General features: G+C 34.3%; 1 protein-coding gene across 1 annotated transcript; it reads right to left on the bottom strand.

Moving 5' to 3' along the window:
• Positions 1–22,661: 22,661 nt before the first annotated feature.
• Positions 22,662–23,729, bottom strand: LOC149210832 (F-box/kelch-repeat protein At5g15710-like). Its single transcript, XM_089399115.1, has one exon. It carries the CDS (start codon positions 23,727–23,729, stop codon positions 22,662–22,664), a length of 1,068 nt encoding a protein of 355 aa, XP_089255241.1.
• Between the last annotated feature and the right edge of the window lie 4,171 nt (positions 23,730–27,900).

Raw genomic sequence — 27,900 nt, 5'->3', positions numbered from 1 at the left:
CAACACATATTCCCTTGTTTAGAATTCTACCATCATTTCATGTAAACAATTACTTACTTCTTTCTTAAAAGGAAGTCATTATAACCTCATTTATCTATCTTCCTATATGTAAGTTTCTCATACTTCCCTTTCAAGAAACTATTATAGATACCCATATTTATGCTTAAAAATCAAGAAAAAATAACAAGGTTAACTTAACCTTTTATGCACCAAAATCAAGAAATCGACCCAACTCATCTAGCAAGACAATCTTTTCAAGAGATTAATATTTTCAAGAAAGTTAACATCGATTATTATTTTCAAGAATGTTAACGCAATACTTTCTCTATGTACACACAAAACCATATTTCCAATGTCACAATAGCTACCCTTATGTGCATGCAACATGTGTTTTTTCTAACACATTACTTTTACTTCAATGCACACAATCTTTTTATGAAACAAGTATGGATTCTTGTTCTTGTATGAACACTATTCATATGTGTGTTTCGAGAAAAGAATCTCTATTTTTGTTTCAAGAGACCTCTCATAAAGAAATTATTTTCATACATGAAGTATGCACACTTTTTCTAAAAGAAGTTATCTTAATGACTATTATTTATGTGTATATAAAACATACGTTCTCTTCAATAAAGTTTGTAATGATTATCTATGTGCCTAGAAGCACATGCTCCCTTCAAGAAATTAAAATGAAGCGAATCTAGCTCATTACCTATTTCTATCATGTATGCAATCCATAATTATTTCACAAGAAACTTCTAAAATTAGCTAATGTCACAATGAATTTAAGTATATATCCCTTTTCAAGAAACCTTTATCAAATAAAAAATACATATTTTATTCAAAGAAAACTTGGCCACTTTTCACACTATGTCCTCAAGAAGTTTTCATGTCTCACCATCTTTTCTCAAGAAGATATTTTGGCTACTTAGCAAGGATTTCGTTAATTATTCCAAGAAAATGACAAAGTGACACAACATTTCACACACAAGATTCACATGTAGTTTTTATAAGAGAAACTACATATTTACTTTATAAGAAAACTACATGTTTACTTAGCTTTTAGGTCCACATATTGTTTTTCACATTCTTCATTGCATACTATTATGTATATATTATCTATATTTGGTAAGAAATCTTTCAAAAAGATAACCAAATAAACATACATATATTCTTCCTTCAAGAAAGTGAGAAAGTTACTTATCTTATCCATAGCAGCCTCCTTGCCTCCATCACCTTCAACACGTAGAAAGAACTTCTTTTCAGAGCATTCAGTGGAGTTAACACATGTTGGAACCACAACACTCATTGTGCTTGGCATAGCTAATCTCTATTCTGGAATCCGAACCCGACAGAGACACTGGAATCAATTTGGAGTAGCCAAGAGAAGAACCCAACAAGGGTTTGAGTAGCAACATCAATTGATCATAAAAAATCCCCTCAACAGATTTTGTTGACTCAATTCTGCCCTGTAGAGGATCGCCAGATCTGCGGTGGCCTTGCAAGATCATGCCCATTGTGGAAAAGCATTCCCAACCAACTTTACATCTGCATCCACGTTCAAGTGCTCAGGAAAGATTGATCTCTGGAAAACTGATTTCCAAGTTCTCTATTATGTTGTGGCGTTTAATTAGAGAGCATTAGTTGGCAGCGATTTTGAGCCATCTCTCGATTAGAAGACATGTATATTCAGGCTACCATTAGAGACATACGTTGTGCAAGTTTCATGGGATTGAGCATCCAACAATGAAGGCAATGTAACCTGAAACAATAAGCTAGAAGAGCATTTTTAATGTACACAACAAAGCAAGCCACACCAATAACATAAAGGTCGTTGCCCACAATTTAATGAAACTACCATGAAATAAGTGTTTCCTTTTACCAAGATCTCCTTTCTTGATTTCCCCTCATTCAATTCGTAACTTTAAAATTACTTTTACGCAAAGTTATTTACGATAGGGATATTACATATATCTTCTAAGGAAACTAACACAAGATGCTATCAATGTAGGCTAACACAAGATTCTATCATTTCCCACATCCAAATGTATATTCTTTCCAACTAAAACTAGTACAAATCTTGGACGCATATACATGATCTTATTCCCAAAGAAACAAACATAATAGTTATGATAGCATAAAAGTAATCACATATAATTTTTTCTAAGGAAATATAACTCAATATTTCTTCTATGCATGTGAAGAAAATATCTCTATAACATAATGACTATTCTTTGTGCATGCAAGAATTTATCATAATATCCCTTTTTAATTTACGCAACACATATTCCATTCACTAGAATTCTACCATCATTAACTATTATTTTCATGTAACAAATACATACTTCTTTTTCAAAAGGAAGTTAATATAGCCTCGTTTTTCTATCTTTATACTTGCAGTTTCTCATGCTTCCCTCTTCAAGAAATTACCATAGATAACTATATTTTATGCATAAAACCCAAAAAACAATAATAAGGTCAACTTAACATTTTATGCACCTAAATCAAGAAATTAACCCAATTCATCTAGTCAGGCAATCTTCTCAAGAAAATTAACATAACTTTATTTATCTACACAAAAAAACATGTTTTCTATATCATAATGCTTCCCTCTTCAATAAATTACCGTACATAACCAACTTTTATGCATAAAACCCAGACACCAATAATAAGGTTAATTTAACCTTTTATGAACCTAAATCAAGAAATTAACACAATTCATAAGGTTAACTTAACCTTTTATGCACCTAAATCAAGAAATTAACACAATTCATCTATTCACGCATTCTTTTCAAGAAAATTAACATAACTTTCTTTATCTAGATACAAAAACATATTTTCTATATCACAATGATTTCCCTTTTGTGCATGCAACATGTGTCTTTTTACTAACACAATGAGCCTTCAATGCACGTAAGATTTCAACAAACAAGCATGCATTCTTTTTCTTGTATGAACAAGGTTCATATGCCTCTTTTAAGAAAACAATCTTTATTTTTCATCAATTCATGCACAAAAATCCCATGCAAGTCTTTCTGCACTCAAATCTTTGCAGTCTTTAAATAAAAAACACGGTGATATATGCATACATATTTATGAAAACCCTTCCAAGAAAATTAATCTAATTAACTTTTTTCTATTCTAAGAATCTGATAATTTATGCAAATACATTTCACTTTAAATTCAAATACAATGAGGCATGCAATCAATATTTTCTCTTCAAGAATTAACATAGAAATTTATTTCATGAATTCCAATATAATGGATATTATTATTGTGCACATACCAAGAATTAACATAAAAATGTATTTCATCAATTCCAATATAATGGATATTATTATTGTGCACATATTGCTATTAAGAGTCTATAGGAAGAAAAGTTTACATATATTATTTTAATGAAAAATATCATGATTTCTTTAATCTTTTTGTGTGCAAGTTCTGTTTTCTTTCCAAGCAAACAACCCTAATCTATATTTTAACATGAAATTTTTCTTTCACTAAAGTAATATGACTTCTTTATCTTTTACCATACAATTTTATTTCAAACAAGTAATATGATTTATTTATCTTTTACCATGGAAAATTGACATGAATTCTTTATGGAAAGTACTATGACTTCAATATTTTTGTGTGCATGATTCACATGCATTCTATTTTCTAATAGAAACAACATTCCTGCAATATATTCTTTTAATAAAACAACATGGTTTCTTTATTTTTAATATGTAAAATTTTTTGGATGTTTGTAGAAAATTATTGCATAAAAACCATGAAGAACCTTCCAATGAAATAATTAATTCCTCTACAGAAAAATCTCTAGAAATTTCAAGAATCTAGAGCAATATTTCTAATTAATAAAATAGTCTATCATTCCTTGCACAAAACACATGCCATTTATTTCCAAATAAAGTCATCGTTACTTATGTTTTGTGCACAATAACCATGAAGTCCCATGTGCATACCTCATGTTCAGTCATTCCTGGCACAAAACACATGCAATTTATTTCTAAAGAAATGAAATTTAAACACATGCAATTTATTTCTAAAGAAATGAAATTTATTTCCAAAAAACGCCATGGTTACTATGTTTTGTGCACAATAACCATAAAGTCCCATGTGCATACCTCATGTTTAGTCATTCCTTGCACAAAACACATGCAATTTATTTCCAGAGAAAGTCATGGTTACTTATGTGAGAAAGTCATGGTTACTTATGTGAGAAAGTCATGGTTACTTATGTTTTGTGCACAATAACCATGAAGTCCCATGTGCATACCTCATGTGTTCCAGAGAAAGTCATGGTTACTTATGTGAGAAAGTCGTGGTTACTTATGCTTTGTGCACAATAACCATGAAGTCCCATGTGCATACCTCATGTTTAGGAATACCTTCTGTTGGAGCCATAACATTCCTCACTAAAGTTGTGACGATCAATGCCTCGAGACGTGGCATGATGAAAACTCCAGTAGATGAAGATAAAAATAGTTTTTTTAGTTTACAAATCTTTATCTCAATGAATTATTATTTTGATTATTTGATTCAAATTAGTTGCCAACTAAATAGTAATGGTTATTTTTTTCAGCTATTTCATTAAACATGGTAAAAATAATCTTTTCCATTATGAATGTCAATGTAAATGCAATTTATAGAGATATTACATGGTATATTCAAAGTTAAGATGGATCTAGGTTATATATATATATATCTATATATATATATATATATATATATATATATATATATAGCTTCTTACACAATAATACTATTAGAAAAAATCCCTAAAAACATAGGAAATTGGCTATTTTGGCTTAATTTTATTTTAAGTATCAATTTACTTATTTATTTTCTATTTTCTTTTTTTAGCTTAATCTAATTATGTCTAAGTGCTTGAATAACATAATAGAACATTACAACATCTATTCCATATTGTAATAACATTAGTGAATTGAAAATATTTTAATTGCTTTTGTTAAGAAAACTTTGGGCCATATAGAAGGCCTAGTATGAATAGGTGAAAACATAAATGTACCTTTTTTTTAATTGCATTGACAAATATTGATTCTGGACATCCACTTAAGTTATGGTGGAAAAATATGTTAAATGATAGTTTTACACACCATACAGTTATATAATAGTTATTCCTCTCCCTTGAGATAAAATCATCTTAGTTAGGGAACAAGGAGCCAAGAGGGTGAGAGGAAAAATGCTTGAGACAACCTGGAAAACTTGGAGCTTGATTGGAAGATGCCCAAGGGAGGAGATTTAAGTTGTAAGCTTGAAACTCTTAAACATGATGTTGTTGAGGGAGGTTAGCCACTACTAATTAAGGGATCCTTAGCTGATTAGTTAGTAGAATTCCATGTTCAAGCTTGTGTACTCAGTTAAACCCTGGGACTGGACTTGGTGTGGGTCAGATATTTTCTTTCCCTATAATCTAGTGGAAGACTGAACTATTTGAACACAGATAAGTGAAAAATGGTTTGGATTGTTTGTGTTTCCTAGATGTATTTTTTCTAGATTTTCTATGCAATGTTTAAATTGAAGAAAATGTTACTAGTGTGATTTTTTGGAAAAAAAATATTTGGTCTATGTAATCCTGATTTTACATAATGAAAAACACCTAAGCTAAAAAAAAACAGTTGAAAGGAAAATTGAAATTCATATATCAAAGAGCAATAAAAAGGAAATAGGTTCAAAATTTTAAAGAACCTTTGAATTTAAATAAGAATATAGAATAAAAATGGTTGAGTATTAATTAGCTATCATTATGGAAATTATAGGTGGTGACAACAATTTTATAAAGAACCTTGAATTGTAATTTCATAGTCAATGTAGACCATTCATAATTAGGTTACAAATGCAATGGGAAAAGCTATGTTAGTATCTTTTTCTCATATAAGACGACTGCCCTTTGAAAAGAGAATTTAATAGTTATGTAATCATTGAGAAATATAGAAAACGTAGTCATATTTTCTCATTCTTAGGTTTCAAGGGTGAAATCTCTTGCAAATTGTGTGAGTGTGGGATTGAGTTTTTTCTATTTCGAAATGTAATCATTGAGAGATATAGGAAAAAGATTTTTGGTGTTCTCTATTTAGATTTATGTAGCAAAATATCTTACAAATTGTGTTAACTCTATTGAACTTTTTATGTTTTATAACCATAATATATTTGTAGAAATTATCCTCATATCCTAAAAACAGTCAATTTTCTTCAAAATCTAATTTTTGGTTAATATTTAAGGGTAATTTAATATTAAGCATCAACAAATGCCTATTTATTTTTAAATGTTATTTTCTAATTATAATAATTTAATATGAAATATAATCTCATATTGATTATGTATGGACTTTATTGCATCTCTTTTTCTTTTATCTACAAAATTATGGTGTACCCTAGTGAGTAACGACAGTGGCTTCTAGTTAGTTTTGATCAAAATCTAGTAGAGATTTTAAGAATCATCAACTTAACATGTTTAATTCATTTATGCATTCAAAGTTGCATTTTAGACAAAAAGAAATAAAAATCTTGCTTATAATTGTATTAGCAAATTCCAACCAAAATAGTAATATTACCATTTTATTAAATTTGAATTTATTTGAATTAAATGTGATTTAAATTTTTAAACAATATAATGAAAACAAATCACATTTATAAATATAGTTGAGTAATATATAAAATGTTTTTAAAGATAAATCTTATATAAACTAAAAAAGAAGATTTTATGAAAATGAAACGATAAATCTACTTTAAAAATCCTATACTAATTTTAACAATGAGGAAACACATTTAATATACTTTAACTAGGGGTCTCCTTGGTGAGGTATCAGAGCAGTGTCCCCCAAATCTAAAAATAGATGTAAAATTGTTCTAATTTCGTAGTTAATTTAGACCATTGTAGTTAATTTCATAGTCAATTTGGACAGTTCATTAAGTGCAGATATTACTGTAGAAGTTATGTTTAATTTAGAAGGCAACACGGCTATATATGACTGAATATATATTATGTTTAATTTAGAAGGCAACACCGCTATATATGAGTGAATATATATGAGGGCATTGCGTTGCCTCTATGTAGACCTGTATTTTGAGCAAGAAAAAAGGAGGAGATTGAGCGAGAAAAGAGGAAATTACAACAGATGGTTGTATCTCTTCAATTTTCTAGAAAATAATGAAAGTGAACCACATATATTTATGTCTCTTTTGTTTTATGTATTTTCTGTGTTTATATTTTGCAATATATTTTATGTGCTGCATAGTTCTCTAATATATAATTTTCAAATAAAAATAAAGAAAAAACAAGTACCATTCATTCATTTCTAATATGCCATTTTTAATAACCCATAATTTTGAAGTAGTAAAGAGAAATATTTACGAAAATATATTCATAAAACAAACGCTTCTATTAAATCCATACTAATAACAAATCAACAACCAGAAATAAAAAATAACGGTCTAAACATTCCTCAATAATGGAATGGATCATCATTACACAGATCTTGATTAAGACCACCATAAGTTGTTAGATTCGAAAGATGGCTTTTCTATAGAACACGGTCGTTGAGAGGTGCGAAGCCCTGGCAATTTGATTCCCCCGCTTATCAATTTCCCCTTCCAGTTATATATCCATATATTCTTCCTTTCCCAATCCCCATCCATTACCAAGATCAACCCGCTGCTGTTGACTGTTACACGATACAATGGTGCACTACACCTGGGTATTTCCAAATGGCATGTTTGTAGAACACACCATACTTGTGCTTCATTCAACTTCCACATGCGAACAGAGCCAAGCCCCTTCTGCTCCAATACCATCACTTGCCCATAGTATTCACATAAACTTTCACTGCTAATTATTCCACATCCCTGCGGCAACGGGATTGTTGTCCAAACTCCATTAGCAATATTGAATGCTACCAGGAAATTCCTGGAATTGGAATTGCTAGAGAAACACCTCCAGTAAAACTTGCCTGTACAATAAAGACCCTTTCCGATAGGTTCAATATTATTGGGGACCATCATGGAAACTTGAGTCCACGCACTCGACTCTGAATCATAAATACACATCTCAATTTCTCTGGTGTTTGGTTGTTCCCTAACAGAATAATCACGACCTAGCAGAAGAGTGTAAAATATGCATTATGCATTAACAGCCCAAGATTATCAATACCAAATATTTCACATTCAGAACTTAATATGATAGATGACATACCTTGATTAACAACGAAAGATGTAATGGCTGCCATCTTCTTTGATCTGACTCCTGACTGTTCCTCTTCCTCAGAATTCGGTTTCTCTCCTCTTGCCCTCACTTCCTTTATGTGCTTCTTGATGGAGAAGAAATGCAACTCTTGTGTGTGGGAGAGAGAGGACCCAATCCTTTATATATGATTTAACTCTAATCTGGTACGTCCATCATATACCAATTCAACGCTTAAGATCTAATGCTTTAATGCTTTAATGCTTTAATGCTTTAATGCTTTAAGATTAGATCGGGTCACATTAAGATTAGAAACTGCTTTAACGTTAAAAGCATTTGCTGTTTCCAATAGCAGATTTCTAACATTCTCCCACTTGACCCGACTATTCATAATATTAAGTGTTGAACATCATACTATGATAAATTGCTGAGAGTTATGGCGGTTGTGCACTATTAATTCAATGCATTCCCTTCCATATACTACAATACCAGTAATCCATCAATTCATACTCATAATTTATATAAAACAACATAATGGTCCACATAATGTCTTATATCATAATGATTAAACATAATATCTTTATAAGACTCTTTCTTGTTTAAAATTACATAAAATACGTACTACTACATTAAAACAAGAGACACATAATTGTATATCAGAAACACATAAAAGAGCTCAGAATGTCACACATCAATTATTATTAATACAACCAAGACCCATTCTTTGAACATGTTCCTTAAATTGTTTTGGTTGTAACCCTTTCGTCAAAGGGTCTGCAATCATAAGTTCTGTCCTGATGTGCATGATTGACACTCTTTGTTTATGAATCTCATCTTTCACAACAAGATACTTCAGATCTATGTGTTTGGCACTTTTAGAGTACTTGTCGTTCTTTGAGAAAAATACTGCTGCAGAGTTATCACAATAAATTTTCAGCGGCTTGCTAATGGTGTCGACAACCGCAAGTCCTGAAATAAAGTTCCGCAACCATAATGCATGAATTGTGGCTTCAAAACATGCCAAAAATTATGCCTCCATAGTGGATGAAGCAATGATAGTCTGTTTCGCACTTTTCCATGATATGGCACCTTGAGCAAACATAAACAGGTAACCAAAAGTCGATTTTCTAGTATCGATGCATCCAGCAAAATCTGAATCGCTATATCCAATCACCTTTGATTCATTGGATCTTCTATACATGAGATGTAATCTTTCGTGCCTTGTAAGTACCTCAAAACTTTCTTTGCAGCTTGCCAATGTTCCCTTCCTGGATTACTTTGATACCTCCCTAACATACCGACCGCAAAGCTGATATCCGGTCTAGTACAGGTTTGAGCATACATCAGGCTACCAACAACAGATGCATATGGAATTGATTCCATTTCCTTTCGTTCAACATCATTCTTAGGAAATTGCATGAGATTGAATTTATCACCTTTCTGTACAGGAACTATTCTAGGTGAACACTTACTCATTCCAAATCTCTCTAGAACCCTTTCGACATATCCTTTCTGAGACAATCCCAATATTCCTTGTGATTGATCACGGAATATTTCTATTCTAATCACATAGGATGCCTCTCCCATGTCTTTCATTTCAAAGTTCGTTGAGAGAAATTCCTTAGTCTCATGCAATATACTTAAATTATTTGCAGCAAGCAAGATGTCATCAACATAAAGGACCAGAAAAATAAACTTTCTCCCACTGATCTTTAGGTATATACAGTGATCAACCTTATTTTCCTTAAAACCAAAAGATGTAATAATGGTATTGAACTTAATATACCATTTCCGGGATTCTTCTTTAAGCCCATATATTGACTTCTTAAGTTTACACACCAATTGTTCTTTACCTTCTACAGAAAAACCCTCAGGTTGATCCATATAAATATCCTCATCAAGATCTCCATTCAGAAAGGTTGTTTTCACATCCATTTGATGCAAATCCAAATCATAATGAGCTACTAATGCCATTATTATTCTTAGTGAGTCCTTTTTCGAAACAGGAGAAAATGTCTACTTGTAATCAACACCATCTTTCTAAGTGTAACCCTTAGCAACAAGTCTAGCTTTATACCGTTCGATATTACCACTAGAGTCGTGTTTGGTTTTAAAAACCCATTTGCATCCGACTCTTTTACAGCCATGTGGTAACTCAACGAGATCCCAAAATTCATTATGTTGCATGGATTTCATTTCTTCTTTCATGGCATTAATCCATTCCTTTGACTCTTTACTTTCTACAGCATGTGAAAACGAAACTGGATCCTTATTGATTCCAATATCATAATCTGATTCTTGCATATAAACCACATAATCATCAGAAATAGTTGACCTACGATTTCTTTGAGGTCTTCTTAATGCTACTTGTGGTGGTTCATGCATATCAGTATTATGTAAGTCATTTCCTTCAGGAAGTACTTCTTCATTTATATGTTGTTCATTATCATCATGCTGTTCTACAACAGCTGGAACAACATTTGGAGTAATAGTAGATGGAGGAACTATTCTGGGCAATGTAACATTTACCCTTGTTTCCTTTATTTCTACTATTTCTCTTATAGTACTCCCACTGACTTCACCGTTCTCAATGAATCTTGCATTACCAGTTTCTATAATTCTTGGACTATGATTAGGACAGTAAAACACATACCCTTTAGATTTCTCAGGGTAACCTAAAAAATACCCACTGATCGTTCGAGAATCTAATTTCTTTTCATGTGGATTATAAATTCTCGCTTCCGCTGGACAACCCCAAACATGCAGGTGTCTTAAGCTAGGTTTCTTGTTAGTCCATAACTCAAAAGGAGTCTTTTGAACAACTTTACTAGGAACCCTATTCAACAAATAATTAGCGGTTTTGAGAGCATATGACCACAAATTCTTAGGTAGTGTAGAATCTAACATCATACTCCTAATCATATCCATTAACGTCCTATTACGCCTTTCTGCTACACCATTTTGCTGTGGTGTACCTGGCATTGTGTATTGCGCACATATGCCATGACTTTCGAGGAATTTTGCAAATGGACCTGGACACTGGCCTGACTCATTATATTTACCATAATATTCACCACCTCTTTTAGACCTTATGATTTTCACCTTTTTATCTAATTGCCTCTCAACTTCCTTTACAAACGTCTCAAGGACATTCACAAATTGAGATTTTTCATGAAGCAAATAGACATAACCATAATGGGAAAAATCGTCAATGAAAGTGATGAAATACTTTTCTCCATTAAAGGCTGAAGTGTCCATAGGTCCGCAAATATCAGTGTGTATTATTTCAAGAAGCTGGCTGCTTCTAGTGGCTCCTTTCTTATTATCTTTGGTTTGTTTACCTTTAATACAATCCACACATAATTCTAGATCACTAAAGTCCAAATTTGACAAAATTTCATTACTTACTAATCTCATCATTCTTTCTTTGGATATATGACCTAGTCATTTATGCCACAAGAAAGCAGAATTTTCATTCAACCTGCTACGTTTACATCCAACATTATTTACTACATTCAACAAGGAATTCACATAAGTGTCATTCAGTTTCAATTTATATAAACCATCAATTAGAATACCAGAACCAACATTATCAGTATTCTTATATAAATCAAAACAACCAGATCCAATCACACATCTAAAACCAGAAATATCCAATTTAATTGTGGAAATAAGGTTTCTAGATAATGAAGGTACATAAAGGGTACTGTATAAGTCTAATACATATCCACTTTCTAGAATTAGACGATAAGTCCCAATGCCTTCAATTGAAGATTTCATTCCGTTTCCCATAAAGAGAAAACGATCTTCATTTGGATTTATGGTTCGGATCGTAAGAAATCCCTGCATATTGTTGGAAACATGAGTTGTAGCACTAGTATCAAGCCACCATGTATTAATAGGAACTTCAACTAAATTTGATTCAAAACATACGAAAGATAGATAACCTGCAAATCATAAATGAAATAACTATAAGCTCATGACCAACGCGATTCAGATGTAGACATAATGGTATAATATAGCACTCCTTTGGGTAGATACTATCTTATACTTAACATAATTAAATACCAAAACATAAGTAGGTAATAAATATATTCAATTAAATAGAACTGACATCTTTGGATGATCAATATTTATTTAATCAAAATATCTATCAAACCTCATCATGTCAACTAGTTATAGAACAAGACTTTCCTTTGGGTAAGTTCTTAGGTTCTATCATTAGTGACGCCAGTTCTTAATTGGTATTATTATAACTGGCAATTTCTATCAATAATCATTATGTCACTTATGCACTAAATGATTATTCCGATTTTGACCACTTTGGTGATTAACAAAATCATAAATCTCATGTGCATAAATGATTTGTAACACATACCTTATGCAAAACAACATTATGATTTTGACCACTTTGGTGATTAACAAAATCATAAATCTCATGTGCATAAATAATTTACATACCTTATGCAAAACAATCAGTCATAGAGCAATCACTTTTATGCCCAAATTTCAAACAATTATTTTGCACCAGTAAACTTTACCAAAACAGTAAATGATGCACGAAAAGACCCAATTGAAACCCCTTTATTTCATACTTCAAATATTCAGATCATGCATTTCTAAACACCCAATATTGGCGGCCTCAATCTGGTCCCATATGACCAAGCCCCCAAACACTGAATCCGCAATGCCGCGCACTCAATAAAATCTCAAGGCCCAATGGTCTACCGCATGTAATGTTTTCAATAAAATCTCCAGATTCAATGGCCCATCGGGAAACCCCACCGCGGCTTACTATTTATTGGCCAGCAAAGTACAAGTTTCTTCCATTATAGCGAGCCAAGAAATATATACTCATTATAATAAACCTTAAGTTGGTGGGAGTTCAGCATCATACATTTAATGAGAGGAACAGCTAACGCAAGTGGAGATGTGAATGTTTATGGAATTGGGTATCTGTGAAGCAAACGGAAATTTTAATTTCGTGGTCGGTTTTTTTAGTTGGATTTCAGAGGTCAGAGGATCGAATCCATTGGCTTTGCAGTTGTTTTATGAAATGCAAAGAGCAGGCGTCAAACCAAATCAGTTCACCTTGACCAGCGTAAAAATCTTGCTTTAATACATCTCCGCGCCATCAATTATACTTACTACTTGCAAATACTTGAAAATTAATGCATAAATATGACATCACGTGCATAATGGGAGAAACAAGTTCGAGTTTGCCAAAGGCGGACTGAAGGATCCCATTACAGGCGAAAGCCTAAAGGATGGCGTTTTGACACCGGCAGCGCAATTACATGGCTCGGATTTTGAAGGCAAGAATTGAGCTTGAAAATCGAAACGATGCTGAGCGAGTAAGGGCGCTTACGGATTTGATTAACATCATGAGTAAAGCTCAATTCCAATCATAGGAAATATTCAGTTATTGATTTGCTCTGATACCAAATGTAAAATATGCATTATGCATTAACAGCCCAATATTATCAATACCAAATATTTCACATTCAGAACTTAATATGATAGATGACATACCTTGATTAACAGCGGAAGATGTAATGGCTGCCATCTTCTTTCTTCTGACTCCTGACTGTTCCTCTTCCTCAGAATTCGGTTTCTCTCCTCTTGCCCTCACTTCCTTTATGTGCTTCTTGATGGAGAAGAAATGCAACTCTTGTGTGTGGGAGAGAGAGGACCCAATACTTTATATATTATTTAACTCTAATCTGGCACGTCCATCATATACCAATTCAACGCTTAAGATCTAATGCTTTAATGCTTTAATGCTTTAATGCTTTAAGATTAGATCGGGTCACATTAAGATTAGAAACTGCTTTAACGTTAAAAGCATTTGTTGTTTCCAATAGCAGATTTCTAACAAAGAGTGCAACGCCCTGCGGAAGAATCGAAGGCTAATCCGCTGAAAAAATAAGCTGATACAGGAGGCGGCGACAAATGTCTCCATTTGATGCTACCAGGAATGCCTATGGAGAAGGCGGAACTATCCCCTTTTCTACGAATACACATGATGCTTTTACAAGTACCCACAACGATGTGATGGGGCAAAGGAAGTTTGTAGATCTCCGAACCGCGTCCTTCTACAACCCAATATTCCACGTCATTTTTCACGTCCCAGTGGATCTGAATCAGAAACCCCACGGTGGAATGCAATGACCAATTTGGAACATTTACTTGGAGAGCATCACGGGAAGACAGCAGATAATTCCATTTTTAACAAACAACCCTCATTTTGCCGAGAACTCTCATGGGTGGCCTTGCTAAAATCATATACACCAACTCTTCGTTGAGCCTTTGCCAGATTCCTGGTTCCATTACTACAATACTTATTTTTCACCCAAAATTATCTTTCACCAGATAATCACTTTTTTTAAAAACCTTTGAGATATTTCTTCTCACTGTTTTAAGTTGTACTTTGCTATCTCTCTGCAGATACAGAGTTAACATGGATCTAGACTGATTTAATTCTCCCTTTAAATAAGTTCTATTCCACATGAATACTATGGGTAATATTGTGGGTTTCTATAAACATGGAGCATAAAACCCACCAATAACTTCACCAAGTCAAATTTACTTTAACTTCACCAAGTCAAATTTACTTTACGAACTCAACAAAAATTAATTTAAAAATAATAACTTAAAATTTTTATTTTAATATAGAATTATTTTTATTTTATTTTTAAAATGTTTACATTACATTAAAAAAAATATTTATATTTATTTTTATATATTTTGATAGACATTACATCTCTTGCATAAAGATAGGACCCATATTTTTTTACCATCAAGGTCCACTTATATAACCACCCATTAAAATATGTGTTGTTGTGGTTGCATAAAGATGGGACCCATATTTTTTTACCATTAAGGTGCACTTATATAACCACCCATTAAAAAATGTGTTGTTGTGGCTACATAGAAAAAGGTATCTTCATTAATTAATTAATATATTTTTGAAATTGTTTCTTTTAATATACATAAATTCTAAAAATAATTAATTTAATTTAGTTACATTTTAAGATAAGGTAAAACTAAACCTTTTAAATAGTTTAGAGACATGAATATTTTTATTTTTTATTTTTTATTTTTATATATTTTGATAGACATTACATCTCTTGCATAAAGATAGGACCCATATTTTTTTACCATCAAGGTCCACTTATATAACCACCCATTTAAAAATGTGTTGTTGTGGCTACATAGAAAAAGGTATCTTCATTAATTAATTAATATGTTTTTGAAATTGTTTCTTTTAATATACATAAATTCTAAAAATAATTAATTTAATTTCGTTACATTTTAAGATAAGGTAAAACTAAACCTTTTAAATAGTTTAGAGACATGAAGTTCCTTGATAATGTTATAGCTCGTTATTGTTGGGCGAAGGTTTACCTGGTTTACCATCCAGAAAAAAGTGGGAAAGTACTCCCATATTCCTTGAGTTCAAAGAAAGAAAGGAAGGTGAATCTAAACTTTATTTTTTTCTACTTGGAGTAATCCCTCTTTTAAATGTGAGAGGGTTTTCCACATATTCATGCTATCTCTTCCTCAATTATAATATATTATTTTATTATTTTTAATGATTTTGGTTTATTATTACTAATGAATTTTATTTTCAATTTATATTCGAAAATGTTTTTTAAGACAATTTTGTAATCAAGAGTCATTAAAAATTGAGAAGAATAAAAAATTTTAAGATTTATTTATTTATTTTTATATGATGTAATAGGAATGAATTAATATATGACATGAAGTAGGAAAAAAATAAAACACTAAATTAGATCTTAAGGAATTTGACCATTATATCATGGTTTAAAATGGAAATTAGCTCCTAGACAAAACTCAATTAGAGGAATTTAATATTATTTCTGCAACTAATATGCACTCTATAACCTAGTATGAGGAGAATTATCACATTGTAATATATAACTTTAAATTAAAAAATAATATTGAAAATAAATACTTACTTTAAAAATTGTAGGTTTTAACCCACATACAGAAATTATCTGCATACAAATTCTAAAAACACAAAAAATAAACAATGCGAGAGCATAACACATAAAACACATATACACAGAGATTTTCCCCTAGATCCCAAAACCGGGACTACCAACTTGATTTTTCATTATGTTCCTTTCAATGTTACAATACATATTTATACATGCCGAAGCATCCAATACCATGGACTGAAAACCATCGCGTCCAAAACTATCGACAAAAAACCATCGCGTCCAACACCATGGACCGAAAACCATAGGTAGGTTCACCCAGCCTAATATAGGGTCCAAAAAAAAAAAATTCCCGGGCGCTGCCCCGGACCCCTACCCACCTCCCTCAAACCCCCCAAACAAAGGGGGTGGGGTTCACTATGTAGGTTAGTCATGGAAAGAATATAACACAACCCAACATTCTCCCACTTGTTTTCTTTCCACAGGGAGCCACAAGAGAGTTTAGCCATTTTTCCAGCCCTGAAACACCCATTATTTCTCTACACCAGGAGAACTTCTCAGAGCTCACAAATTTATTCAATGCATCTGCAGTATTCTTCAAAGTGTCCACCTTTACCAGCAACACCTTTTCGTCTTCTATCATATCCCTCACAAAGTGATACTGAACATCAATGTTCTTTGTCTTTGAATGATAAGCAGGGTTCTTTGCCAAGAAAATTACACTTTGGCTATCATAGTCTATCCTTTTAGCTCCCTGTACTAACCCCATACTTGAACACAATCTCTGCAACCAAACTACTTCCTTTTTTGCATGAGTGGCTGCCATGTATTCTGTCTCTATAGTTGATAATGCCACTACAAATTGTTTCTTACTCATCCAACTGACTGCACCTCCAAATAGGTTAAACACATACCCACTTGTAGATCTTTTTTGATCCAGATCTCCAGCCCAGTCTGCATTAACAAAGCCACGAATATCAAACACTCTATGTAATCCTTGTCTTCCTTGGTAGCACAAACTATAATCACTAGTGCCATGCAAATACCTAAAAACCCGCTTCAATGTTGTCCAATGCTCCTTTCCTGGTTTTGACATAAACCTGCTCAATACTCCCATTGCATGTGCAATGTCTGGTCTAGTACAGACCATTGCATACATCAGGTTACCAACTGCACTTGCATATGAAACATGGGACATATCCTCTTCCTCTTCTTATGTCTTGAGACATTGTTCAATAGATAACTTTACACCTACAGGAATAAGAACCCTCACTGTTTATTATCCTGCATATTAAAACTCTACGATATTGTCTCGACATACTTCCTCTGGTTTAACCAGAGCTTTCTCTTTGCCCGATCTCTTTCAATTTCCATGCCCAAAATATAGTTTGCAGCACCAAGATCTCTCATGTCAAATTTGGAGGAAAATTGGTTTTGCTGGAAATAATACTGAGAGGGGGGGTGAATCAGTATTATCAAGCCAAATATTTCCTTTTTAAATTCTAGATGATATACGCTACTTCAGTTAATACAACTCGCGTATATACGCAACTAAAGATAAAGAAACCCGCGTATATAAATCAGACTTATAATTTGAATTATCTTTCAGATGTCAGTTATTAATCTGTGATTCAGATGCACATAAACAGTATCAGAAATAGTGAAACAGAGCAGAAGACAGTCACACACAAGAACACAAGATATAAGGAGGAAACCCAATGTGGGTGAAAACCCCCTGCTGCAATTCGTCTCTATCTTCCTTTTAATTAGAAACTTTGCAATGTCTTGTACTGGAGCAGACTTTACCAGTACGCAGGCTGCAACCTGCAGAGAGCTACAACTCTCTCTCTCATTTTCCAGCTTCCCTAGAAAGGAGCTTCAACCCCCTTAGTCCTTGTACTAGCTTGAGATACTAGTACGCAGGCTCCTACCTGTAGAAGGCTGCAACCTTCTCTTTGCTTTCAGGGACCTCGTTTCATTAATTTTCAGACTGGATCCACATCAATCAAACATCAAGAATTTCTGCATAACCCAAACTCCTTTTCACCAATCAAAAGCTGAAACACCTAAGCACTCCTCTGACCACTGAACCCAGAACACAGTAACTATAATCAAACACCAATTCTGAACCTAGAACACTGCAGCAATAAAACAGAAGCAGCTAGAACATAAATCAAGACATATACGCTACTTCACTGTTCATCAACCTGCGAGTATACGCTTCTGTACCACAACCAACCTGCGTATACGCGTCTTTCATTCACAGAAAACGCGTATATACGCACCTTCAATTCACTGAACCTGCGTACAGATCTATAAAGGATAATTTATTCTTTTAAGCATTCAGACATTAGTTAGCCCAGATTTATAGATCAAGAGTGTGCCACATATAACAGATCAAAATCATACAGAGATACCAATGTTCAAGCCTTGAGATTTAGATCCATTAATAGTCCTTATCCTTCTTGCGCTCAGGTTCCACCTTCATTCAAATCTAGATCTGCACCATAACCCAATCACCCGTATTCCAAATCTATCACAATATCAGATATTCAAGAATTCAGATAATGCCTTGCCACATGATCTACTTCCTCTTTTACAGTTTTAGGCCTTCCTCAATACCACGGTCCAAAAACATAATAAACCAATGCCAAGGGCCAAAAACCTGGGTTCAACTCTTCTGCCGAGATACCATGGTCAACAACCAAAGGTTCAAATTCCAAGGACTAACAACCACGGACCAAAAATAAGTTTCCCATCATGTACGTGCTTTTATGTGCATAAAAGTGCGTGTATCGCATACGCGACTTCAGAACGTATAAACCGCGTGTATACGCGTCTTCGGCAAGATGTACCTGCGTATACAAGATTTCCTTCATTCTGAGCACTTGAAATGATATCTGTCACCAAAATGAGTTGCCATCAAGGACAAAACCTGTACCATAGCGCCACATCTGTGCCAAAATGCCAACAATCTCCCCCTTTGGACTTGATGGCAACCCCAAGATCCTCAAAGTCATTCTCCCCCTTTGTCATCAAGGGCAAAGGGCTGTGCTCCCCCTGAGTACATGCTGATATCTCTGCTCTGCTGTGCTGAACATGCTCCCCCTGACTGTAGGCAAGATCTGCAAAAAGATGTTCTTCAAGAAGAACCATGGCTTATACATCATAAAAGACCTTCCTATCCAAAAAGACTTGATACGTACAACCATCACCCAACCAAGTGGGGATACATCAGAAATTTACATATGAGAACAGATCACAACAATCATCCCAGGCATAGTGGGGAAACCAAAATAGGCTGTTACATGACCTTGATAAGAAAATATACATGAATAGAGATGAAATATCAAGACTTATGACCAATAACTACTATCAGCAGCATCTGACAATCACTGTACATATCAGCAATCATGTTCACCTTCTAGTCTTATTTCTGCAGCTGATCCACTTGAGCCAAAAACAACTTGAGTACTAGACCCAAGAGCTTCTAAGGTAATGCCAACAATGCATTAATAGAAAATTATCTGCTCCCCCTGAATCTGTGCCTGATGGTCTCTGACAGACCCATCTCAGACTCTCTTCAACCAAATTCTACCCTTGCCGATTTTCTTCAGAACTCCATATACGCGACTGCACCTGAATAAAACGGCGTATGTACGCAGATACCCCTCATCCAACTCACGTACAACAACTTTTCTTGGAACAGACAAGCTTCAACAGCAGGATGAAGCATCAACGACTCCCAGCTTCTGTTTGAGATATTCAAACGTTTCCCTGGGCAGTGGTTTAGTGAGTATATCAGCAACTTGTTCCTTAGAAGGAACATACTCCAATTTGACCTTTTGTTCCAATACTTGTTCTCGGAGAAAGTGATACTTGATCGGTATGTGCTTGGTTTTTGAATGCATGACTGGGTTCTTTGAAATGCTTATTGCACTTGTATTATCACATAAGATAGAGACAGGTGGATTACAAGTGATTTGAAAGTCCTGCAAGGTTTGCATCATCCAAAGGGGTTGTGTGCAACAGGATGCAACAACCACATATTCTGCTTCAGCTGTAGATAAAGCAATCGAACTTTGTTTCTTGCTGAACCAAGATACTAATTTGGAACCCATAAAGAATGCACCGCCACTTGTGCTCTTCCTGTCATCCACGCTTCCGGCCCAATCTGCATCTGTGTAAGCATGAAGAGTGAGATCTGTATCTCTAGGATACCATAGGCCATAGTTTTGAGTTCCTTGAAGGTACTCGAAGATTCTTTTGACTGCCTGAAGATGAGTTTCTTTTGGGTTGGCTTGAAACCTTCCAACTATTTCCACTGCATGCATAATATCTGGTCGTGTACCTGTCAAATAAAGCAAGCTCCCAATCATGGATCTATAGGTTGGTTGATGCACTGCTGCTGATTCATCATTTTCACTAAGGCTACTTCCCGTAACCATGGGGGTACATACTGGTTTCGAATCTTCCATGCCATACTTCTTCAAGATCTGCTTGAGGTACTTGGTTTGAGACAAGAAAATACCGCCTTCATTTTGTTGGATTTGCAATCCAAGAAAATATGTCAATTCTCCAAGTAATGACATTTCGAATTCTTTCTACATCACCAAGGCAAAGCTTTGACTCATAGCTTCTTCATTGCTTCCAAAGATAATATCATCTACATACACAACAAGTATTAGCAATTTGTTATTTTCAATTCTTATATATAGATTGCTATCTGCTGATCCTTTTGAAAATCCTTGTTGATGAAGGTATTTGTCCAACCGATAGTACCAAGCCCTTGGAGCTTGTTTAAGCCCATAGAGAGCCTTTTTAAGTTTGCATACAAGATTTGGATCATTTCCAAGGATAAAGCCATCTGGTTGCTCAATGTACACTTCTTCTTCTAAGTCTCCATTCAAAAAGGTTGACTTTACGTCCATTTGAAATACTTTGAATTTTTGAAAGCTAGAGAGGGAAAGGAACATTCTGATGGCCTCAAGTCTAGGAACAGGAGCAAAAGTTTCTTCAAAGTCTATTCCTTCCTGTTGAGCATACCCTTTGCAAACGAGCCTGGCCTTGTTTCTAATAACTTCCCCATTTTCATTCAACTTGTTCTTGAAGATCCATTTTGTTCCTATGACATTCTTTTATTTTGGTCTAGGAACCAACTCCCAAGTTTTGTTCTTTTCGATCTGCTCAAGCTCTTCATCCATTGCCTTAACCCAACACTCATCCTTGCATGCTTCTTTTTACATTTTTCGGTTCAGTGGAAGAGAGCAATGCCAAATAGCTTGAAGCTTTTGCTATTGTTCTTCTGGTTTGTATACCTGCCTCTTTCTGCCCCAAAATTTGAGATTCTGGATGATTCTTCTGAACATATCTGGATGGAGTCTTCTCTTCTACCCTTATCTATTCCTCTGGTGCCTCTTGGGGTTCTTCTTCATCGTCTGCCTGATTTGGAGAGTAGTCTTCATCCTCATCGATATTTTCATGATTTACTTGCCTGGGGATGTATCCTTTTTCATCAACCACTACATCAATACTGTCAACAATACTTCCAAGTATTTTATTGTAACACTTATATGCTTTGCTGTAGGGAGAATAACCAAGAAGAATGCCTTCATCTGCTCTAGGTTCAAGTTTGCCAAGCTGCTCATCAGTGTTATTAATATAGCATTTTCTCCCAAAAATTTTGAAATGCTTTACCGAAGGAGTCTCACCATACCATAGCTCAGGAGGAGTTTCAGTGTTGTTCACTCGGATATTTGTTTTGTTGAGAATAACAACCGCAGCATATGCAGCTTCACCCCAGAAGGTTGCGGGAGTTCCGGATTCATCAAGCATAGCACGAGCCATTTGTTGGACTGTTCTGTTCATCCTTTCTACAACTCCATTTTGCTGAGGAGTTCTAGCTGTGGAGAATTCACTTCTTATCCCATGTTCTTCACAAAAATCAAAAAATTCATTTGAGGTAAACTCCCCACCTCTGTCGGACCTGAGGCACTTAATTTTGTAACCTGATTCATTTTCAACCAAGGCTTTGAAGGATTTGAATTTTTCGAATGCTTCATCTTTGAGCTAGAAAAAAAGAGGACATTGAGCAAGAAAAGAGAAAATTACAACAGGGAGTTGTATCTTTTCAGTTTGCTAGAGAATAATGAAGGACTAATTGTTTCTTTGTAAACCACATATATCTATGTCTCTTTTGTTTTATGTATTTTCTGTATTTATATTTTGCAATATATTTTATGTGCTTCATGGTTATGTAATATATAATTTTCAAATAAAAATAATGAAAAAACTAGTACCATTCATTCATTTCTGATATGCCATTTTTAACAACCCATAATTTTCTAGTAAATAGAAATACTTACGAAAATATATTCATAAAACAAAAGCTTCTATTAAATCCGTATTAATTAGAAATCTACAACCAGAAATAAAAAAATAACCGTCTAAGCATTCTTCAATAATGGAATGGATCATCATTATACAGATCATGATTAAGACCACCATAAGTTGTTAGATTCGAAAGATGGCTTTTCTATAGAACACGGTCGTTGAGAGGTGCGAAGCCCTGGTAATTTGATTCCCCCGCTTATCAATTTCCCCTTCCAGTTATATATCCATATATTCATTTCCCAATCCCCATCCATTACCAAGATCAACCCGCTGCTGTTGACTGTTACACGATAGAATGGTGCACTACACCTGGGTATTTCCAAATGGCATGTTTGTATAACACACCATACTTGTGCTTCATTCAACTTCCACATGCGAATAGAGCCAAGCCCCTTCTGCTCCAATACCATCACTTGCCCATAGTATTCACATAAACTTTCACTGCTAATTATTCCACATCCCTGCGGCAACGGGATTGTTGTCCAAACTCCGTTAGCAATATTGAATGCTGCCAGGAAATTCCTGGAATTGGAATTGGTAGAGAAACACCTCCAGTAAAACTTGCCTGTACAATAAAGACCCTTTCCGATAGGTTCAATATTATTGGGGACCGTCATGGAAACATGAGTCCACGCACTCGACTCTGAATCATAAATACACATCTCTATTTCTCTGGTGTTTGGTTGTCCCCTAACAGAATAATCACGACCTAGCAGAAGAGTGCAACGCCCGGCGGAAGAATCGAAGGCTAATCCGCTGAAAAAATAAGCTGATATAGGAGGCGGCGGCAAATGTCTCCAGTTGCTGCTACCAGGAATGCCTATGGAGAAGGCAGAACTATCCCCTTTTCTACGAATACACATGATGCTTTTACAAGTACCCACAACGATGTGATGGGGCAAAGGAAGTTTGTAGATCTCCGAACCGCGTCCTTCTACAACCGAATATTCAACGTCATTTTTCACGTCCCAATGGATCTGAATCAGAAACCCCACGGTGGAATGCAATGACCAATTTGGAACATTTACTTGGAGAGCATCACGGGAACACAGCAGATAATTCCATTTTTTACAAACAGCTCTCATTTTGCCGAGAACTCTCATAGGTAGCCTTGCTAAAATCATATACACCAACTCTTCGTTGAGCCTTTGCCAGATTTCTGGTTCCATTACTACACTATTTATTTTTTACCGGAAATTACTTTTGAAATGGCCATCACTCTTTTTTAAAATCCTAGACCCTTTCTCTCACTGTGTAAGATCTAGCTTGTTATCTCTCTGCGCTTAATAGATACAGAGTTAAGATGGATCTAGACTGATTTAATTTTCCCTTTATTCCACATGAATCCTTTGGGTAATACCGTGGGTTTTTATAAACATGGAGCATAAAAGACACCAATAACTTCACCAAGTCAAATTTACTTTACTAACCCAACAAAAATTAATTTAAAAATAATAACATAAAATTTTTAGTTTAATATAGAATTATTTTTATTTTATTTTTAAAATGTTTACATTACATTAAAAAAAACATATATTTATTTTTATTTTTATATATTTTGTTAGACATTACATCTCTGACATAAAGATAGGACCCATATTTTTTTACCATCAAGGTCCACTTATATAACCACCCATTAAAAAATGGGTTGTTGTGGGTACATAGAAAAAGGTATCTTCTTTAATTAATTAATATATTTTTGAAATTGTTTCTTTTAATATACAGAAATTCTAAAAATAATTAATTTAATTTCGTTACATTTTAAGATAAGGTAAAACTAAACTTTTTAAATAGTTTAGAAACATGAATATTTATTTTTATTTTTATATATTTTGATAGACATTACATCTCTTGCATAAAGATAGGACCCATTTTTTTTACCATCAAAGTCTATTGATATAACCACCCATTTAAAAATGTGTTGTTGTGGCTACATAGAAAAAGGTATCTTCATTAATTAATTAATATATTTTGAAATTGTTTCTTTTATATACATAAATTCTAAAAATAATTAATTTAATTTCGTTATACTTTAAGATAAGGTAAAACTAAACCTTTTAAATAGTTTAGAGACATGAAGTTCCTTGATAATGTTATAGCTCGTTATTGTTGGGCGAAGATTTACCTAGTTTACCATCCAGGAAAAAAGGGGGAAAGTAATCCCATATTCCTTGAGTTCAAAGAAAGAAAGGAAGGTGAATCTAAAATTTATTTTTTCTACTTGGAGTAATCCCTCTTTCAATTGTGAGAGGGCTTTCCACATATTCATGTTATCTCTTCCTCAATTATAATATATTATCTTATTATTTTTAATGATTTTGGTTTATTATTATTAATGAATTTTATTTTCAATTTATATTTGAAAATTATTGCATAAAAAGTAACCCGATGTTTTTTAAGCTAATTTTGTAATAAAGAGCCATTAAAAATTGAAAAGAATAAAAAATTTTAAGATGTACTATTTTTTTATGATGTAATACGAAGGAATTAATATATGACATGAAGTAGGAAAAAAATAAAACACTAAATTAGATCTTAAGGAATTTGACCATTATTTTATTGTTTAAAATGGACTTTAGCTCTTAGACAAAACTGAATTAGAGGAATTTAATATTATTTCTGCAACTAATGTGCACTCTATAACTTAGTATGAGGAGACTTATCACATTGTAATAGATAACTTTAAATTAAAAAATAATATTGAAAATAAATACTTACTTTAAAAATTGTAGGTTTTAACCGACGTACAAAAATTATCTGCATACAAATTCTAAAAACACAGAAAATAAACAATGCGAGAGCATAACACATAAAACACATATACACAGAGATTTTCCTTGGATCCCAAAATCGGGACTACCAACTTGATTTTTCATTATGTTCCTTTCAATGTTACAATACATATTTATACATGCCGAAGCATCCAATACCATGGACCAAAAATCATCACGTCCAAAACCATGGACCGAAAATGATCGCGTCCAAAACCATGGACCGAAAATCATCACGTCCAAAACCATGGACCGAAAATGATCGCATCCAAAACCATGGACCGAAAATCATCACGTCCAAAACCATGGACCGAAAATGATCGCGTCCAAAACCATGGACCGAAAGCCATAGGTACGTTCACCCAACCTAATATAGGGTCCAAAAAAAAAAATCCTGGGGCGCTGCCCCGGACCCCATAGAGGGGGGCTACCTGCCTCCCTCAAACCCCCCAAATTGCCGCTCCCCTGCTGCGCAATCGGTGCAACGAAGGGGGTGTGGGGTTCACTATGTAGGTTAGTCATGGAAAGAATATAACACAGACCAACATTCTCCCACTTGTTGTTTTCTTTCCACAGGGAGCCACAAGAGAGTCTAGTCATTTTTCCAGCCCTAAAACACCCATTGTTTCTCTACACTAGGATAACTTCTTAGAGCTCACAAATTTAGTTAATGCATCTGCAGTATTCTTCGAAGTGTCCACCTTTACCAGCAACACCTTTTTGTCTTCTATCATATCCCTCACAAAGTGATACTGAACATCAATGTGCTTTGTCTTTGAATGATAAGCAGGGTTCTTTGCCAAGAAAATTGCACATTGGCTATAATAGTCTATCCTTCTAGCTCCCTGTACTAACCCCATACTTGAACACAATCTTTGCAACCAAACTACTTCCTTGTTTGCATGAGTGGCTACCATATATTCTGTCTCTATAGTTAATAGTGTCACTACAGATTGTTTCTTACTCATCCAATTCACTGCACCTCTAAATAGGTTAAACACATACCCACTTGTAGATCTTCTTTGATCCAAATCTCCAGCCCAGTCTGCATCAACAAAGCCACGAATATCAAACACTCTCTGTAATCCTTGTATTCCTTGGTAGCACAAACTATAATCACTAGTGCCATGCAAATACCTGAAAACCCACTTCACTGTTGTCCAATGCTCCTTTCCTGGTTTTGACATAAACCTACTCAATACTCCCATTGCATGTGAAATGTCTGGTCTAGTATAGACCGTTGCATACATTAGGCTACCGACTACACTTGCATATGGAACACGGGACATATCCTCTTCCTCTTCTTATGTCTTGGGACATTGTTCAACAGATAAATTTACACCTACAGGAATACGAACCTTCACCGGTTTATTATCCTGCATATTAAACCTCTACAATATTGTCTCGACATACTTCCTCTGGTTTAACCAAAGCTTTCTATTTGCCCGATCTCTTTCAATTTCCATGCCCAAAATATAGTTTGTAGCACGAAGATCTCTCATGTCAAATTTGGAGGACAATTGGGTCTTCAAATTTTGGATAATTTCTTTATCATTTACAACCAATAACATATCATCCACATACAAGACCAGATAAATAACACGGTCACCAATTAATTTAAAATACACACAGTGATCTGCTTTGCTTCTGGTGAGGCCAATTCCCCATATAAATATATCAAATTTCTGATACCACATCCTTGGGGACTGCTTTAACCCATATAGAGACTTCTTTAACTTCATACCAGTTCTTTCTTACCCTTCACAGCAAAGCCTTCAGGTTGCTTCATGTAGATCTCCTCTTCTAGATCCCCCTGAAGAAATGTTGTCTTCACATACATCTGTTCTACCTCAAAATCAAAAGCAACAACAACAGATAAAAGTAATCTAATAGAAGTTACCTTTGCAACAGGAGAAAAAATATCACCAAAATCAATTCCCGACACCTGGGAATAACCTTTTGCTACCAACCGAGCTTCGTATTTCTCCACCTTTCCTTCTACATTTGTCTTCTTCTTTAACACCCATTTGCTGCCAATGGGCTTCCTTCTAGCCGGCAACTCCACCAGATCCCAAGCCTCATTTTTGTACAAAGATGCCATTTCATCAACCATGGCCTCTTTCCAGAGTTTTCCATCCTCTAAATGTACTTTTTCCTTCACAGTTCTGGTATCATCAGTAATAGATAAAGCAAAATTTGAACAGAAAGTAGATGGACTATACCTTTCTAGCTGCATTCTTTCTCGAACTGATCTTCTCATAGCTGGAGTTTGTGGCTCTTCATCTTCTGATTCCTCCTCCACTGTAGAGTTTGATTCTTCCTCCTTTAGCTCAAACTCTATCTTCTCAGGTTCCTTTGGATGGAATTCATGTTTAATAACATCTTTCATCTCTCTAAACACCACATCTCATCTGTACACAACCTTCCTTGTTGTTGGGTTCCAAAGATTATAACCCTTTAAACCATCCTTATAGCCAATAAAGATGCACCTTTGAGATTTACTATCCAACTTGGTTCGTTTCTCCTTTGGAACATGTACATATGCATCACATTCAAATACCCTCAGATG

The sequence above is a fragment of the Pinus tabuliformis genome, chromosome 1_2 (genome assembly GCF_031772625.1).
Source record: "Pinus tabuliformis cultivar Carrire ecotype Pingquan chromosome 1_2, CPIR1, whole genome shotgun sequence".
NCBI classification, from domain to species: Eukaryota; Viridiplantae; Streptophyta; class Pinopsida; order Pinales; family Pinaceae; genus Pinus; species Pinus tabuliformis.
Note: the sequence above shows the minus strand (reverse complement) of the source record. Positions and strands in the feature narration are given on the sequence as shown.